This window comes from Glycine soja, chromosome 16, assembly GCF_004193775.1.
Source record: "Glycine soja cultivar W05 chromosome 16, ASM419377v2, whole genome shotgun sequence".
NCBI lineage: Eukaryota > Viridiplantae > Streptophyta > Magnoliopsida > Fabales > Fabaceae > Glycine > Glycine soja.
The window spans coordinates 31,698,124-31,714,284 of NC_041017.1; the positions used below are offsets into that span (position 1 = coordinate 31,698,124).

Below are 16,161 nucleotides of genomic sequence, written 5' to 3' on the forward strand. Positions count from 1 at the left end.
TTGTTCGGAATGATCGCTATACCTGTCTCGTTTGTTGGCATTGCATTACTGACACAACCAAGTTATTATTATTATTTTTTATTTTAGATGCAGACTCTAAAACATAATCAATTTGATGTAATTATTTTGTGAATGCTGAAAGAGAATTTTGCTCCTTATCAATATTTTAGATTTCAATTTGTTTTATTGAGTTAAAAAAAATTACTTTGATCTTTTTGTAGTAGTGTGATAGATTCATGAGAGAATTAATTTGGTTAGACACAAAAATTTTAAGCGATTAGAGTGATATCTTCTAAATTATAAATAAAGGATCAAAATTTAGTTGTCAATAAATTAGATTAGATAGAAATTAATCAATTTTATATTCCCTCTCATTTCTACCTATCTATTACATTCTCTCAATATAGCTCCATGTTACTATTATTTATCAAATTTTTCATTTTTTTTCTTTCATCTTTCTCTTTCATTATATATATATATATATATATATATATATATATATATATATATATATATATATATGGTCAACAAAAAAATGTCATTTTATCAATGCCAAATTTGACAACGGTGTTCTGGCCACGATTAGGAAGCCAGAACAGAATCACCAAACCATCTACACAAAACCAAGTGAGGAAAATACAAAACAAGAAGCTAGTTTTGTCCCCTCATCCCATCTTTACACCTTGGTCAATGGCAAGCTAGTTTTTGTCCCCTCTTCCCATCTTTTTGCCTGGCTCAAGCACTTGAAAAGATAGTGGTGATGGCGTCAATGTCCTCCATGTGGAGGCTCCCTAATGATCCTTGAGATGCATCCATAAACAAACACTCAAAAGGCCATGCTTAGCACTAATTAAGGTGGACCAAGTCATTATTCACCATCTATATCACTACACACTTAAATACTATATTATATTATATAATTTATGTTTAATTCTTTTTATATGTAGTTTTTTTATCAACATCAATTATACTAAGAGTAAGATTAGTTTTTGACCAGTAAAGTAAAAAACACTCATAGTTTTTTATTCAAGACGAAAATATTATAGAACTCAATTGTATTTTTTTTCTCAAGAAACCTAATTATGTTTTTTTAGTAATTTGAGACTTAAGATAAATCTGTTTGTTATCTATCAAATAAAAAAAAGGTTATTTTAATCTCTATAATTAAAAAAAATCGTTTAATCTCTAGAAGTCAACGACTTTAATGAAAATGGTTACACGACGTTTGAAAACATATAATGACAAATGTTGAGAATGCTTCCACTTTCATTAACGTTCTTTGCATCTAGCAACTAAAAAAATGAATTTTCAAAAGTTGTAGAAACTAACACATTTCATTAATATGTAAAATTTATATATCAACTTTACAATACTTTTTGTAATATCGTATGTTCTCCTCTCCTTACCACATTAATCATATTATTATAAAGTTCTCTTTGATTTTCTCTTCCTATCGTACTTTATTATACAATTTTCTATCTGGTATTATACAAATTATTTTATAAAGAAATAGTGTATACAAATATAATTTTTTATAAGATATTTATGCTCATATCATGCCGTGTGAACTGCGTTTGTTGTAAGTTGTCCTCACGTCACTGACTAACCCATCTGTTCTCCACCTTTATATTCATATGTTCACCATTTTCAACTAATCCAACAATGTTTGTGAAATACAAGACATTGTCGTTGTCTTATTTGTTAACCAAGAAAGACAATAAAGCCAACCTAAAAACTTTTTTCAATTTGAGTTAATCGACAGAGTTTTAGTTTTAGTTTTTTTTTATATATATTTTTTCTAATGATGAAATGAAATTTGATAAGTAATTGCGCACCACCAAAGTGTTCACGTTGAATCCCATGTTGCACGCGAAATGAAAATATAATGAAAAGGACGCAAGCATTACTATATTAAGCAAGTTGGGTATATAACAGGAAAACAATGCTATTTTAATCTACCTTAATCTATAAAAAAACATTAAACTTCGTACCACATTGCCCAGAGACTCTTCGCTATGCGAAGGTATGAGGGAGGGATGTTGTACGCAGCCTTACCCTTGCATATGCAAAGAGCTGTTTCCGGATTCGAACCCATGACCAATCTATAAAAAAACATTGATTATAAAAAAATGGAAACAATGCTATCTTAATCTATCTAAAATTCAAAATTATGTACATAAAACAATTATAAGATTGATGGTGAGAAACAAGTTAAATGGTTGAAGGGAAAAAGGAGAAGTTACTGGTTGTGGATTTGAATCCTCCCACTAACGTTATAATATATTTACAACTAATAAAAAAAAATTGTATATATATAGAGGGAATCGCAGCAATTGTGCCACTGCTTATATGAAACGACCATAATAATTAACTAATCATGCTAACAGTAATTGCTAGATTAACATGGTTTGAAAATTCAAGGTTGAAATTATAAAGCATATTGGTTATAGAGTAAGTGTTGATGAATTTTATAAGAAAGGTTTTAAATCTTATCATACAATAATGGATGATATATATAACATGTTCTTGGCACCCCATTCTATGAATGTCATTGAATGTGTGTGTATATATATACAATTGTTTCCTTGCGTTTTAACTACTGAAAATGCTGACATTTGTTTGTGGTAAACCAAATATCTTTGACTCAACGTATATTAAAGTATTAACAGAGATATTACTATCACAACCAGCAACATCAATGAAGGTGGGTTGATTTCACTGTAGCCAACAAGATTATGGTGATTGGCCTTGTGTCCACCGAGGGCTTGGTAGTTGGTAAAATGAGGCTTATAAAGTGACAATGAATATGAAGCTGAATAATTCTAAAAAGAAAAATCTTTTATTTTCGTCATTGCTAATGTGATTATCAGGTAACAAACTAGTGAAGACACTATTTGACACCTAATGCATCACATCAGAAATGTTGAGGGGATTAGTTAATGGACATTCAATTTTATTCTAGTCTAACTGGCGAAGGTACTTTATATAATTTCTTTCAATCTAAGGACTAAAGCAGTGAAGACACTACTTGACACTTAACGTACCACATCAAAAATGTTAGGGGGACTTGTTAATGGACATCCAATTTTGACAGACGAAATACAATTTTTAGGTATTTTTTGTAATTTCTTTCGATTCAAGGACTAAAATATCATCGTGTTATACTTTCAGAAATCAAATTGATAGTTGATATGTTATGATGGAACTGAACAAATTTTTCATTTTGTTTTATTCCTCCAAATCGGAGAGAAGATGAAGATAAACAATAAAATAGAATGAAATAAATTCCATTAATTTTCAATATATTTCATCCTTGTTTTATCAATGAGTACATTATATTTCTTTCCTGTTCATTTCATTTTCTTCCACCAATCTAAACATAGTCTCAATCAATGACTTAAGAGAAGTGGAAGTTAAATGTTCACCAGTCTCCCAAAATAAATGAATAAAAGTTCACAATCACCAATAATTTGAAGTCAAAAGAAACTTCCTGTGTCTTTTTATCTAATTTTCATTTAAGGTTAAAACAAATAGATTAAAAAAATAATTAATTTTCTCATTTTTATTAAAACTAATTGTGGTTTCTTAATATGCCTTTTATTTCTCTAATTTATTAAAACAAAATGAGAAAACAATAAATGTCATCTTAAATTTTAAATAATGACAGATAAATAAAAGTAATTTGTTTTCTTTCAGAAGTGTTGGAGATAGTAATCAATACATTTTCTTTTATGTAACAATAGTATACAACTCAATTCAATATTTGTTGGTCCAATGTTTCTTTCAGGTGCAAACAACACGGAAAGAATGTTCTTAAAACATGCGGAAATAAAAGAATGGATCAGGAAAAAGAATCATGAGGTATAAGTGATAGGATACTATGCACCCTTTTTGGTAACCCATGGTTTGATGACAGCAACAACAATGATTATAATAACGATGAGAAGTATCATGATTGCAATGCACATCCATTTTCTAGAGTTCCTTTGTAGTTTCTTTGCCTTCTGGAGGGCATTGTTGCCTTGCTGCACGTGATCCACTGCACTTGAAACCTGATGCAAGAGCAGAAACCAACTTTGATCAACGCATAAATACACATAGTGCATAAATTTATAAAAATTAAACAACAATAAAATAATCAACTAACTCTTATTTTCATGTATTTTAAAAGTATATATTGAGTTAATCTTGATGTACCTTAAGGTCAGAGTTTTTTTTTTTTTTATCGACAAATGTTAATTGTTAGTTCTTTTGTTAGTAGGAGGAATCAAACCCGCAACCTTTTCTGCCTTTCCTTCTTTCTTAACCACCCAACCAACCTTATATCTCCACCTTAAGGTAAGAGTGAGTGTCACACTGATAAACTAATCCTTTTATATATATAGGGGGCATATCCAGTGAGAGGTGACATGAGTTAATCTTGGTCATATAACCATACATGGATAGTGAAGATTGTTTTAATTAGTTTTAATCTTAACTATACTTCCATTTGAATTATACAGTCAAAATTTGCTCATTTCATGCTCTCATCTTTCACTTGACACCCTACATGTGTGTGTGGTCTTATAAGCAATAAGATAAAAAATACCTGTGTTTCTATGTTGTCAAGCATGTCTCCTTGCGCGTCGACTAACACCGCAATATCCAGAAATATCTGCCAAGACATAAAGTGATTAGCGTCCAAACTAGATATCTATCTCTACCTTCACATATCTAGCAGGCAAGCGGGTGTGTGCATTATGTGCATATTTGTGCCAGCATAACATCTAATCACACTTTTGAAAATTAATTACTCTTTTCTTATGGCACTCTAATAATGACTTGCAAAAGCAATTTTTAGCTTCCCACAGGTGTAGTGCTGTTATATATTTTATGGTTCCTATCTCCCTGTGTGGATCACTTGTGCAAGATGTACATAAATATATCAAAATAAGAAGACCTAGATTGTGTGTGAACTGGGAAGGAAGATGAAGCGGTAATATAAATATCCTAAACAGCAAAACTGTAGCAGGAAATTCCTTCAGAAGTGAAGTGATACCACTATAGTTTATCGTGTGATATGACTAAATCCATCATCATATGATATGAATAAAGAACAAAATATTTTCCAGTTCAAAATAATCTCAATCCATTACCCTCCTCCCCCTCCTTTTGTTCTAGTGATATAATGGTTCTATAGCATAGGCCCTTACTATACATAAAGTTGTACTTATCAGGACAGAATGTAAAAAGAAAAAGGTAAAGCTGCACAAGCAATTATTTTATGCACTATTTTCCGCATGTTTGTGTCATCATCTACTCAGGATATTAAGTTTCCTAATTTGTGAAGCTACATTATCACAGTCAAATTAATTGAACAAACTGATTAAATACCTGTTGTAAATCAAGAAGTTTTCTCTCAACATCTCTAACTGCTTCATGTCGCTCTTGTATTTCAGCCAAGGTGTCCATTATCTACAAAGATAACTCCATCTATGAGTGTACAATGGCAAGGTAGGTTTGTATGAATGGTGGGTTTAGATGAGTGAATGATATTCATGTTAATATTGGATAATATAAAAAGTTGAATATGCATTTGAGGAGGAATTGAAGGAGAAAGCAAGAGCAAGATATGAACCTGGCCTCGTCCTTGTTCCTGAATAGCCTTCTGGAAAATTTGTTCACTATCTCCAGTTTCAATTAATCTGTCAATTGTCTGTACATAGTTATATGATTAGAAGATAAACTCCTAAAAGACATTTCCATCAGCTCTGCATCAGCTAATGAATAATAGTTAAGAAAAGAAAGAATACCTCCTCATCAGCTCTTGTGCCCGTAACTGAAAATCATGAAAAATAGAGAATAAAAACAAATTAACTCCATTTGCATGAAAGTTAATGGTATAAAATAGAATACAACTACTAATGAGTAAACAACTCAAACCTGTAAAAACGCGTCTCTCAACCACCTCACGATACTCTTGATGGATGGCCTCTCTCAGGGTCTGCAAAGATTTTCAAAAATGGACTCAGGTCAGGTGAATTGAAAGAACAGGAGAATAAAAAAAATCTCAAAAAAATGAGACAAACCCACCTGAAATTCAGCCATTTTATCTTTCAGTTTCTTTTTTAAAGAACTGCAAAATTAATACAAGGTACAGATGAGATATGTCCAATAAAACATTAAGAAGAATGATTCAGAAGACCAACAGTCTAATCCTGGTTGGAAAAATCCCCAGGTTTACTCATTATGATTCAGCATAGGTTGCATATTCATATAAGTGGAAAGCCATGAAATAAGTGGAAAAATTATCATGTAATCACTAATTATATGTAAGATAAGTTAGACCACAAGCCCACCACAAAAAATTAACATAACTTTTATTGTAATAATATTTAAGGATTAAAGAAGCTTCGGTACAAAAGTCTCCTATTAAAAACTTGGTTCATGATATAAAGAAGTTACATTGACTTTCGGCATTTAGATTGAGATGACAACACCTTCCTTTACTCTTGATTTATCCTTTTTAAGCATTCCTTAGTTTCCAGATATATATAATATATAATCATATTACGAAAGTTGATTGAATATCATCCAAGATGCCAAGGACAAAATAATATTTTAGACTCCAAAAGGACTAGAAATTTAGTTGCCTAAGAAGAGGAATATTCATGCTGGATACTCTCTTACAGACTGGTATTTATCAAGTAAAATTTTAAGTATCTAATTGGTTATGCAATTGAATTTTTGTACTGCAAGAGAATTTGAGAAATGAATAGTTGTAAAGTTATGAAAGCAAAGAGAGAATTACATATACTAAACTACAAATGCAATGAGAAACTCAATTTCTAAAGCTTGTCTAAGTTACGAGACAATTATAACGAATTAAAAAGCTGGATTATCACTGACATGGTTGTCGCTGTTCTTGACCGGTCAACACCTGATCCTTTTCCACACCCAGGCTTCTGCCTGTTTGCCAAATTCTACAATACAGAATGGAATGAGTCGATTTACACCAAGAATCTATGGGTTGAATAAGACAATTAATGGCATTCAGTAAAGTCACCTCCTTGTCCAGTTCTTCAATTTTGGTCTTTAAGTAATGTGCAGTTTTCTTAACTTCATCAACATCTTTCTCCATTCTCTGTTTTATAGCTGCAAATAATCATAGGATCAAGCTGAAGCAATTAGTTTAACACTTGTGAACTTCGTTTGCATCCGCAGAACAACTACCTTCAAATCTGTCCTTTTATCAGAAGAGCAATTTAACGTCTAGAAGCAGTCCTACGGCAAATTCTTCTTCATATCAATATCATAATTTCAAACTATAAATAATAATTGCTTGCAAACTATTACTCTATTATTTAATTATATTTTACAATACAAAATTTCATTAACACCTGCAATATATATTCCTCTAAAAGTTCAATGAGTTAAAAAAGGAGTAGTAATTTCCACATTGTGTGTCTCTCACTATAATTTTTTTTTTTAAATTAAATGAAAAAGGAGGGATGCATGACTAAATAGTTTTTATTTTATTATTTTAGTTATGGTGCTTAAAAATTAAAATAAAAAGGAAAACGGAACATGCATAAGATTGTTTGAAAAAACGATAAAATAAGATTATACTAACCCTTCATGGAAGGAGCTTTGGTCACAGCTTTGGATTCCTCATGGGCATCCTGCATACAAGGTTTGCATAAAAATGGTGAGGACAAATTTCAAGCAATCTTTAGTTCATACTTCATAGTATAAACCAACAAGGAAGCACATCTTTCATAATTTGTATATGCCAACAATAGCAGTCAAGTTTGTAAAGACAGATTACCTGGAGCTTTTTCAAAAGCTTATCCAGCTTAGCATATTGTTTATCAAGCTCTTGAACCTATTAAAAAAAGTCATAGGATCATTCAATCAGATGAGCAACATGATTGAACATGAATGTTGAGGCTAACCTTAGCTAAGGAATGGAATGAAATAATGAAAGATGAATATATAAAGAATATAGATAACCACCTTCTTGAAGAAACTATCCAAGCCCAGGTCTCCTGAATTCCTTGCATATTCTCCTAACTCAATGTCACCACCACCTCCGTGACCTTGGCCACGTGGAATTTCAAATGATTCCTGAGTAAAGAAAAACAGATCATCAAATTAATATAATATGGTTCAACCTTAACACTGATGTTGCTATCTTCATGGCCTTGGAAAACTAGCCGCAAAAAGTTATTGTTATCCTAGAAAACAGTAAATAGACAAAATAGCACAATATTCAACATACAACAAAAGCACATACTGATCTTAGATGCATGTAAAACCCAAATTGCAACAAACAGAACAAATAATCATTTTCAAAATTTTGGATATGGTCTCACTACAAAGACTTTTTAATTATTAAGCACTACACTACTGTTAAGACCTATGTAGTGACACTGTGACAGGTTATTCTAATTTCTAAGACCTAACAAAAGATGAATATATGCTTCAATTTTCATTAGTGCACAGGTATTCAGTTTTTGTGACCCAGTAACAGTCAATTGAAGGATTGAATTTCAGCCCAATTCGTTGTACAAATCAAAGTTAAGGGTCTAACTGCATTCAATACATATTGCAAATAAAGAATTTCATAATACAGCTTCTGTAAAAATCTCATAAACTTTGTAAATATTAAAATAGGACTTCCCTTAGCTTTGGCATGAAACATTAGGGGATAGGCATGCCTACTTGACAATTGAATAATGAATATGTCAATAAGACTGCAACCACAGACTTTAAACACATCCACAACTTTATTCATGCATAGGACAAATTTATTATCATATTGAGAAAACTGTTGTGTAACAAAAAGAATACAACTCCTAAGTAGGGCCAGTGAATGGAGCTTTTGTGAGCACTAAGCAGGTAACTCAGAATGTTCATTGATACCAAACTGAGTACTCTAGGCCAATAAATGCATTATCCCAAAGAACAGAGCTTTCATAAGCAACATGTAACTAATGCTATCCAAATGCAAGAATGTTAGATTTCTCCTAATTTATTTAGTAGATTATCATTGTTTAATTAATTATTAGAATTCTGTTGGATTATTAAATGATATTCATTATGGAAAATGGGGCTTTTGTGAGCAGCATGTGTATGTGTATGGGTGTGAGCCTCAGTAGTAATCAACATTCAACAGCACTTCAACTTGTAGCTAAAAGAAAGCGAAGTATACTGTCAGTTCATAGAATATTAGAAAGACAAAAATCAGAGAACATTTTATACACATCATGGAGTCTCTAAGAAGTTCACTGTTACATAATCTGGAAGGAATAATTTTAAAAATAAAAAAGTACAAAAATATATTCAACGTAAATAAAAATAGGATTCTGGGAAGTGGAAATGCAGATTTTACAAGAATAATTTTATTTTGATCACAGCTCTATAAGCTTATAGCCTTCATAGCCCACTTTCACGATCTGATTAGTCACTAAGTTTTCTTCATTGGCAAGAAGAGGCCACTGAAGAATATATTAAATGATACATAATGCATCCATTATTTATTTAATTAACTCAAACATAGTTGACCATTGAAAATTAAACACGAGTAGAAGCTTAAGTCTAGATTAATTTAATTGTCACTATCCATGGCAACCTCTTTGATAATTTTTTTTTTACTTTTTAAGAGGAAACAGATCGAGACACTGACGAATACAAATCACAAAACCGTGAAGAAAATTCACAAAAACGCTAAAATTTCATAAGTTCTCAACCCACATTCCCCAAACCCCACAAGTTTTCTTCATTTTCTCAGCAAACAAGCAGGAAAAAAAAAAGGCAAATCAGGAGGATTGCACATTATGCACAAAGTTAGATCTGAGAAAAAAAAAAAACCCAAATGCATGCAAAAAAGAAAAAAGAAATAAACAAGTTGAATCAACAATGATGAAATTGAAAAATAAAATTAAAAAAAAAAAAGTAGAAAGAGAAGGTGGAGAATTGAAGGTTACCGTTAGAAGATCGTTCATTGTGGGAGAAAGACGAGAGAGATAGAAAGGGCAAAAAGGGAATGTGAGAAAATCGGGATTGATTGAAATTTAAGTATTTAAAAGCTGGTGAGGACCTGGTTAACAAGAAACCAGGCCACAGAGATGCATTCTCCACGGAGAAGAAGAGAAAGATATAAGACGTTTTTTCAAACTTTTTGTTTTTTAGTTTCGTTTATTTGTTATTTATTTATTTGTTTATTTTTCTTTCTTTGTTTGGTTGTATTCTGATCTGAGAATGGAAAGTTTGTAAATGGAACCCACCGACCTAGACAGGTAGGTAACAGCTTTTTTGAAGGGTTTAGTTTTGGGTGATTTGGAAATTAATTATTAAAAAATTAATAAAACAAAAGTTATTATTAGTTTGGATGATTTTTTTTTCTCAATTTATCTCAAATAAATGTTAATATTTATTTTATATTGTCAATTAGTTAAAATCATCCTCATCAAAGATAGATAAATAGATAGATAAGTAGATCACATTCTTTAATTCACTAAAAAAATATCATATTCCTTAATTTATCACAAAAAATATCATGTTGATTATAGAGATAGATTATGTTTCTTAATTTATACTAAAAGATAGATAGTGTTTTTTTACAGAGATAGATTATGTTCCTTAATTCAAAAAAAAAAATTTACTAAAAGATCATGTTACTTAAATCATCATGTTACTTATAGAGATAAAATATGTTCATTAATAATAATAATAATAATAATAATAATAATAATAAGATAGATCATGTTTCTCAATTCACCAATAAAATATAACATTCTTTAATGTGTTAAGAGATTGACCACATTCCTTAATTAAAAAAAAATCATATTTCTTACAGGGATAGATAACATTCCTTGATTCACCACAAAAGAAAAAATCATATTCCTTATAGAGATAGATTATTAATTCACACACACAAAAAAATCACGTTTTTTATTTGCTAAAAGATCATGCTTTTGTTTCTGTAAAAAAAAAATCACGTTTTGCAAATGATTTTTAAATAAAAATTTAATTTTTGTTATATTTTACCATAAAACATGTGAATTAATTGGCGTCCGATTTTTATAGCTTAACCAAAAGGTCTTAGGTTTAAATTTTGAGTACGGAATCTAGATAAGAAAATTGTTATGTTACGATTGTAATTATGTTTTATAAAAAAATGAATGAGATTTTAATTAAATTTCTATCATATTTTTAATCAATATTATTTAAATTTAAAATTTTCATATATTAACTTAAAGCTGGTAACAACTATGGGTATAGACATTCAACGACCCAATGGAAAGGACGCAATATTAAAATTACTATCCATGCGGTATGAAGATTTTTTGAAGTACATGAATATTGTAATACTTTATCCATATTTTATTCATTGTTATCCCTAATTATTAGTTTAAACAAAGTTTAAAAAAATGATTTACAATAATTTCATTTCGTTTTGACCTTTAGATTCGGTTTGACAATAATTTTTTTATACGAACTTATAAAACAATAAAATAATATAATCTTTTTTAATAAATTAAAATTAACTTATCTATATCTATGTATATCTATAACTTATACATAAATTAAAATTATTTTTTTGCATAAAAAAATTAAAATAATAATTTTTTTCTTATTTTTAAAATAACATTTTTTCTATTATACTCGAAAGTAAATAAATAAATGTTTCTTATTACACTCTTTTGGTTTGCTTTGAATTTTTTATAAGAAATAAACTTCACATAAACACCTAAAAAGTTATAAAATTAATTAAGAAAAGATTATATATTAATAATGTAAAATAATTTTAGGCTTCATTGTATTCTAAACAATTATGTATTATAAGTTTGTTTAGTTTTATAAAATTATCTTAAAAATTATAAAATAAGATAGTTTGTGATCGAATAACATATTACCCGATACCTAATTATTGTATATGATAAACACACAGTTATTAAATTCTATTAATTACTTTATATTTATTGAATAATCAAACAATCGACAATAATAGTTCCATTAGTTACAACATCAAATCAATACTTAAACCAAAGTGTAACAAAAATAAATTACTTTAAGAAACAGAGTGTGGTATTGTGGTAACAGCTGTCAGCTAAGAAGATGCAATAGAAATTGTAGGGGAACTAATAACTATGACTATAATTTGACATTCAAGGCTTCTAGCTGTCTCTTTCAGGGCTGTGGGGCCAAAATCAATCACTTAATCTTGAAGAAATGGAGATTCTCTTAATTGAACAAATTGGATGGTGAAGGGGGAATTGTCCGCACATAATTCTTGGTTTTATTATTTTTTTGTACTATATTAATATTAATCGGAACAAAAATTTTCATAATTTGATTTTGAATTATTAATTTCTATTTTTTTTCATTCCTTTCTTTTTCTTAGATTCTAATCCAAAAATAAAAGAATTAAGTGAATTAAAAACCAAAGGAAATTCATAGGGTAAAGATATCCGAAGCTAATTCAGGAAGAAATCAACTAATCATTGATAAAAAGAAGAAAAAAAAGTAGGAAAAAAGTTGCACTGTAGGTACAGAAAGGAGTAATTTTTTTCTCCCCAATATAACACTCTAGTACAGTGTCAGTCTTTAAACAACATCAAAAGGAAGACTGAAATTTCAAAGGAAAACAACTAAAAAGAAAACTGAAATTTGAGAAGGGAGCATGTCCAAGCTGGTTAAAATGGTCTTGCAGCCTCTTCCAACATCTTCTTTACTCTGGTCAACTTCTCAATTTCCCCAAGAGCCTGAAATTAGTTAAGAATAACAATTGATAAGAATAATGCTACACAGTCAGAAAAAAAAATACAGTCAAAATTTGTCAAGATTCAATAACAGTTGGATAAGTCAAAATGGTTAGGAACTAGGAACCAATCAACCATTCAAAGCCAAAAACAAAGCTTTACTCATTATATAAAAAATTAAGCTCATCTAATACTTCCTAACAAGAAACAGTTATTATGGCATGCTTCAAATTGCTTGCATAAAAATTACAACCTCCAAAGCCATGTCTTCTCTTGTAATTTCATCTAAGTTATCACAACCCAACCGAGATGCTACTTCTGCAAAAAGAAAGAAGCGGACTTGAGACAAACATTTTAAACCACCCCAACCTCCCCTTGCTTAACAAAAACTGTAAACAAAAAAATCAGGGAGGGTTGTGTACTTTGAACTGAAATAATAGCATCGGCTGTGGCATATCCAACTCTGTATCTATCGTATAGAGCACCTAGTTCATCCTGTACCTAACATCATTTATCAGAGACATTAACAATTAGGAATTTAAATTTCCTGAAGGAAGTTTGTAAACTTGTGCCACTACACTTTTCACAGCAGGGAATAAACCTCTGGGTATGATCCTGAAATAGATAGTTCAGATGGAGCAAATTGACTCTGGTCTTCAATTACATCTCTGGCTACAAAATCTAGAGGCACATCAATCCACAACGAAATCCCATGTCTCAGAAGTGCCCTATGTCAATTTAAGAACAAGTCAAGATAATACTGAGGTTAAAATAGAGTTTGGCATACTATTTAAGCTGCAGGTAGTTTTTTTCACTCATTCTCGCAGTCAACGAATCAAAACTGTTAGATGAAAATCGAGTGGATCAAATCTCAAATGCGTGATTTAAGTCTGATTTACCAAGACAAAATGAGTTGTTCAATCTTCACCCAACAATTCTGATTTACTAACTGTGAATGTAAGAAAAAATTGACTACATTAAATCCAGATAGTGAGCTCTTAGCTAGCAGTTATAAAGCCATACAGATTAGTTGAGCTTGTAACAGCGCCATTTCCGGCACAAACCACTAGTCGACCCATGGATGATAATTGCTTCAGTACTTCAGTCTGCAGCATTTGACATGTAATACATAAGAATTTGATATTCTAATTCAACAGTTAAGTGATGGAAATGAGCAATATTTATCCAGAAAATTCAGTTAGAAAAGGAAGATGTCAGCCAAGGTAGTTAAAAGAAATTAGTATACTATGGTCACACCGCTAGGCGTGAACCTCATGCCCTTTTAAAGTCACACTTTTCTAATGTACAGATGACCCGCCAATAGGAACTCATACAGCAATTAAGCATGCATCCAAAGTAACATTCAGTAAGTCTATTACAATCAAGGTTCAATATGTTTGTTAGCTCCTGCAAATATAGCAAATGCTTGTTTTAGTATTGGTAAAAAATTTTTTTGTTAATTTTGATCTTTATAATTTTTTTTAAAAAAAATAATCCATCTGATGATGCATCATGTATCTAGATATGTCGCATCACATGTCATTTCAGAAAAGTTGCAAAAATAGCATTTTTGTCATCGTTAAATGACAACAAAAACCATATTGAAAGAAATTAAATCTATGATAAGCAAACCAAAACCATTGAAAATTTTTATAGGGACTAAAACCAAAATTCACCATATGTTTATGAATCAATCACCTCACACTCATAGAAGCCTTTTTCATCACTCTCTCTGAATGATTTTGCAGCCAGTGCACCACCTACAGCTTCTTCCACCAAATTATCACTGTACAGAGTACATAACCATCAAGTAAAACTCCCTTTTTCTATCAGAGAAAAACAAACAATGTAAATACATACCTGTCGAAATAATAATACCGCAATGCATCCGCCAGCAGCTTCCCCAAACTAGTTTTAAAAGAGCTCTTCAAACCTTAAATCAAATTAACACAATTTAATTTAGTAAACTAAAAAGAGAAAAAAAAAATAAAACAGAATTTGATCGTGTCACAATAAGCAACAACAAACATCCAAACCCATTAATCGAAAAGCTAGCTGGTGTTCTTCTTACCAACCAGAAATATGGAGGTCCCTTTGAGCTCAGAAGACACCTCTGCTGCTTTCTTCTGAACAAAGACTAAACAAACACTTAAAACAATCTTCTATTCTATTCCGTGCGTGTTTAGATGATGGTTGCCAAAACTAATTTTGGTTAAAATTGATTTTGAATTGATGTGACTTTTGTTTGAATGTTTTTTTATTATAAAAGTTATGAGTAAAATTTAGGAGGCATTTGGTAAGGGAGAAATTTTTTCATTCCTGAAAATCATGATCCATATTTTGAATAAAATTTGTTTGGTTGACTATTGAGAATATTTAAATAAATTTCCTAATAATTAAAAAGTTACCTATATTTTTATTGATTATTTTAATTATTTACCATATTATATAATTTAATAAATAATTGATGCTTTTGCTGTATTAAAAGAACAATTAACCTCCAGAAAGTAAATTAAACTCAAAAAAGTTTCTGTGGAAAGCAGACAAAAAAATATTCCCGGGAACATTCTTTCTCAAGAATGTTATTTTTTTCAAAATGCTTATCAAACATGAGAAATTAAATTTTTTAACCTATAATTCCTAGGAAACCAAAAAACAGTATAAATATTGTTATACTACCCAAAAGCTATCTAAAATTGCTTTAATTGAAAACTAATTCTGAATTCTTTTTGGGTATGAAAGTAAAATATGTGAAAAATTTATCTAAAATCAATTTCGAACTATTATTCTTTGAGGCGAAACCAAACAAGATATTCTATCTATACAACAATCTTCATCAGTCTCACCTTCACCGCAAGAGAAGAAGAGTCCGTGGCACCAACCGAAGCTGAAGAATAAGAATGTAAACGCAACAACATTCATCAACTAACTAACTGCACAAAACTTGAATTCAGAAACCGCAGGGGAAAGAAATGCAATACGAGGCTTACACGGAACGGTGCCGTCTGATACTGAGCAATTGAGCCTGCGCAATCGAACGAGGTTCGGGTTCGGGTTCGGGTTCGGGTTCGGGTTCGGGTTCGGGAACTTGAAGAAGAAAGTTTGGTGCTTGAATTGAAGAAAATTGGAAGGGCGATTAGGAAGTGGGAGAGGAGTGTTGGTGTGGCATGGGCTTACCTTCTCCATTTCCAATCTTATTATCTATTCCTCTTTTAAGTTTCAACTATAAACTAAAATAAATATTATTATTATTATTATCATTTACACATCTTTTTCCATACACACATCCTACCTAGAAATCCAATGCTCATCACATGTTTAAGAATAGTCAATCATAATTATTTTATTTCCATTATTATTAAGTCCATGGTTGGGTTAGTTCTGGGGTTAGTTCTGGGGTTAGTCTCTAAAAGCA

At 30.5% G+C, this 16,161-nt stretch overlaps 2 protein-coding genes across 5 annotated transcripts; both read right to left on the bottom strand.

Moving 5' to 3' along the window:
* Window positions 1-3,668: 3,668 nt before the first annotated feature.
* Window positions 3,669-10,168, bottom strand: LOC114389436 (syntaxin-132-like). The gene is made up of 13 exons (XM_028350109.1): window positions 9,969-10,168; window positions 7,996-8,106; window positions 7,808-7,864; window positions 7,613-7,661; window positions 7,046-7,134; window positions 6,889-6,962; window positions 6,073-6,115; window positions 5,923-5,983; window positions 5,793-5,818; window positions 5,618-5,695; window positions 5,374-5,454; window positions 4,589-4,654; window positions 3,669-4,052 (listed from the first exon to the last, which is right to left on the bottom strand). Exons 1-13 carry the CDS (start codon window positions 9,984-9,986, stop codon window positions 3,879-3,881), a joined length of 927 nt encoding a protein of 308 aa, XP_028205910.1. The 5' UTR covers window positions 9,987-10,168; the 3' UTR covers window positions 3,669-3,878.
* A 2,294-nt stretch (window positions 10,169-12,462) lies between these two features.
* Window positions 12,463-15,958, bottom strand: LOC114389192 (probable inactive shikimate kinase like 1, chloroplastic). 4 transcript variants are annotated; one of them, XM_028349813.1, is made up of 11 exons: window positions 15,832-15,955; window positions 15,737-15,801; window positions 15,593-15,633; window positions 14,818-14,872; window positions 14,607-14,679; window positions 14,445-14,532; window positions 13,770-13,852; window positions 13,348-13,474; window positions 13,169-13,247; window positions 13,000-13,064; window positions 12,463-12,749 (listed from the first exon to the last, which is right to left on the bottom strand). In XM_028349813.1, the coding sequence occupies exons 1-11, from the start codon at window positions 15,930-15,932 to the stop codon at window positions 12,681-12,683; spliced, it is 846 nt and encodes a 281-aa protein (XP_028205614.1). In that variant the 5' UTR covers window positions 15,933-15,955; the 3' UTR covers window positions 12,463-12,680. The 4 variants fall into 4 exon arrangements, with proteins under 4 accessions (XP_028205614.1, XP_028205612.1, XP_028205613.1 ...); XM_028349811.1 differs by having other exon boundaries at window positions 15,737-15,956; XM_028349812.1 differs by having other exon boundaries at window positions 12,466-12,749; window positions 13,169-13,241; window positions 15,737-15,958.
* Window positions 15,959-16,161: the final 203 nt, after the last annotated feature.

What these genes read in the sequence shown, in the direction of transcription:
- LOC114389436 (XM_028350109.1), bottom strand. An exon ending in CAAAGCTCCTTCCATGAAGG is followed by an intron (nt 7,135 to 7,612) that starts GTTAGTATAATC and finishes GATTATTTGCAG; the next exon opens with CTATAAAACAGAGAATGGAG. An exon ending in ATAAAATGGCTGAATTTCAG is followed by an intron (nt 5,984 to 6,072) that starts GTGGGTTTGTCT and finishes AAATCTTTGCAG; the next exon opens with ACCCTGAGAGAGGCCATCCA.
- LOC114389192 (XM_028349811.1), bottom strand. Translation starts at nt 15,932, where the DNA reads ATGGAGAAGGTAAGCCCATGCCACACCAACACTCCTCTCCCACTTCCT. An exon ending in ATCAGACGGCACCGTTCCGT is followed by an intron (nt 15,634 to 15,736) that starts GTAAGCCTCGTA and finishes CTTATTCTTCAG; the next exon opens with CTTCGGTTGGTGCCACGGAC. An exon ending in CGGTATTATTATTTCGACAG is followed by an intron (nt 14,533 to 14,606) that starts GTATGTATTTAC and finishes TACTCTGTACAG; the next exon opens with TGATAATTTGGTGGAAGAAG.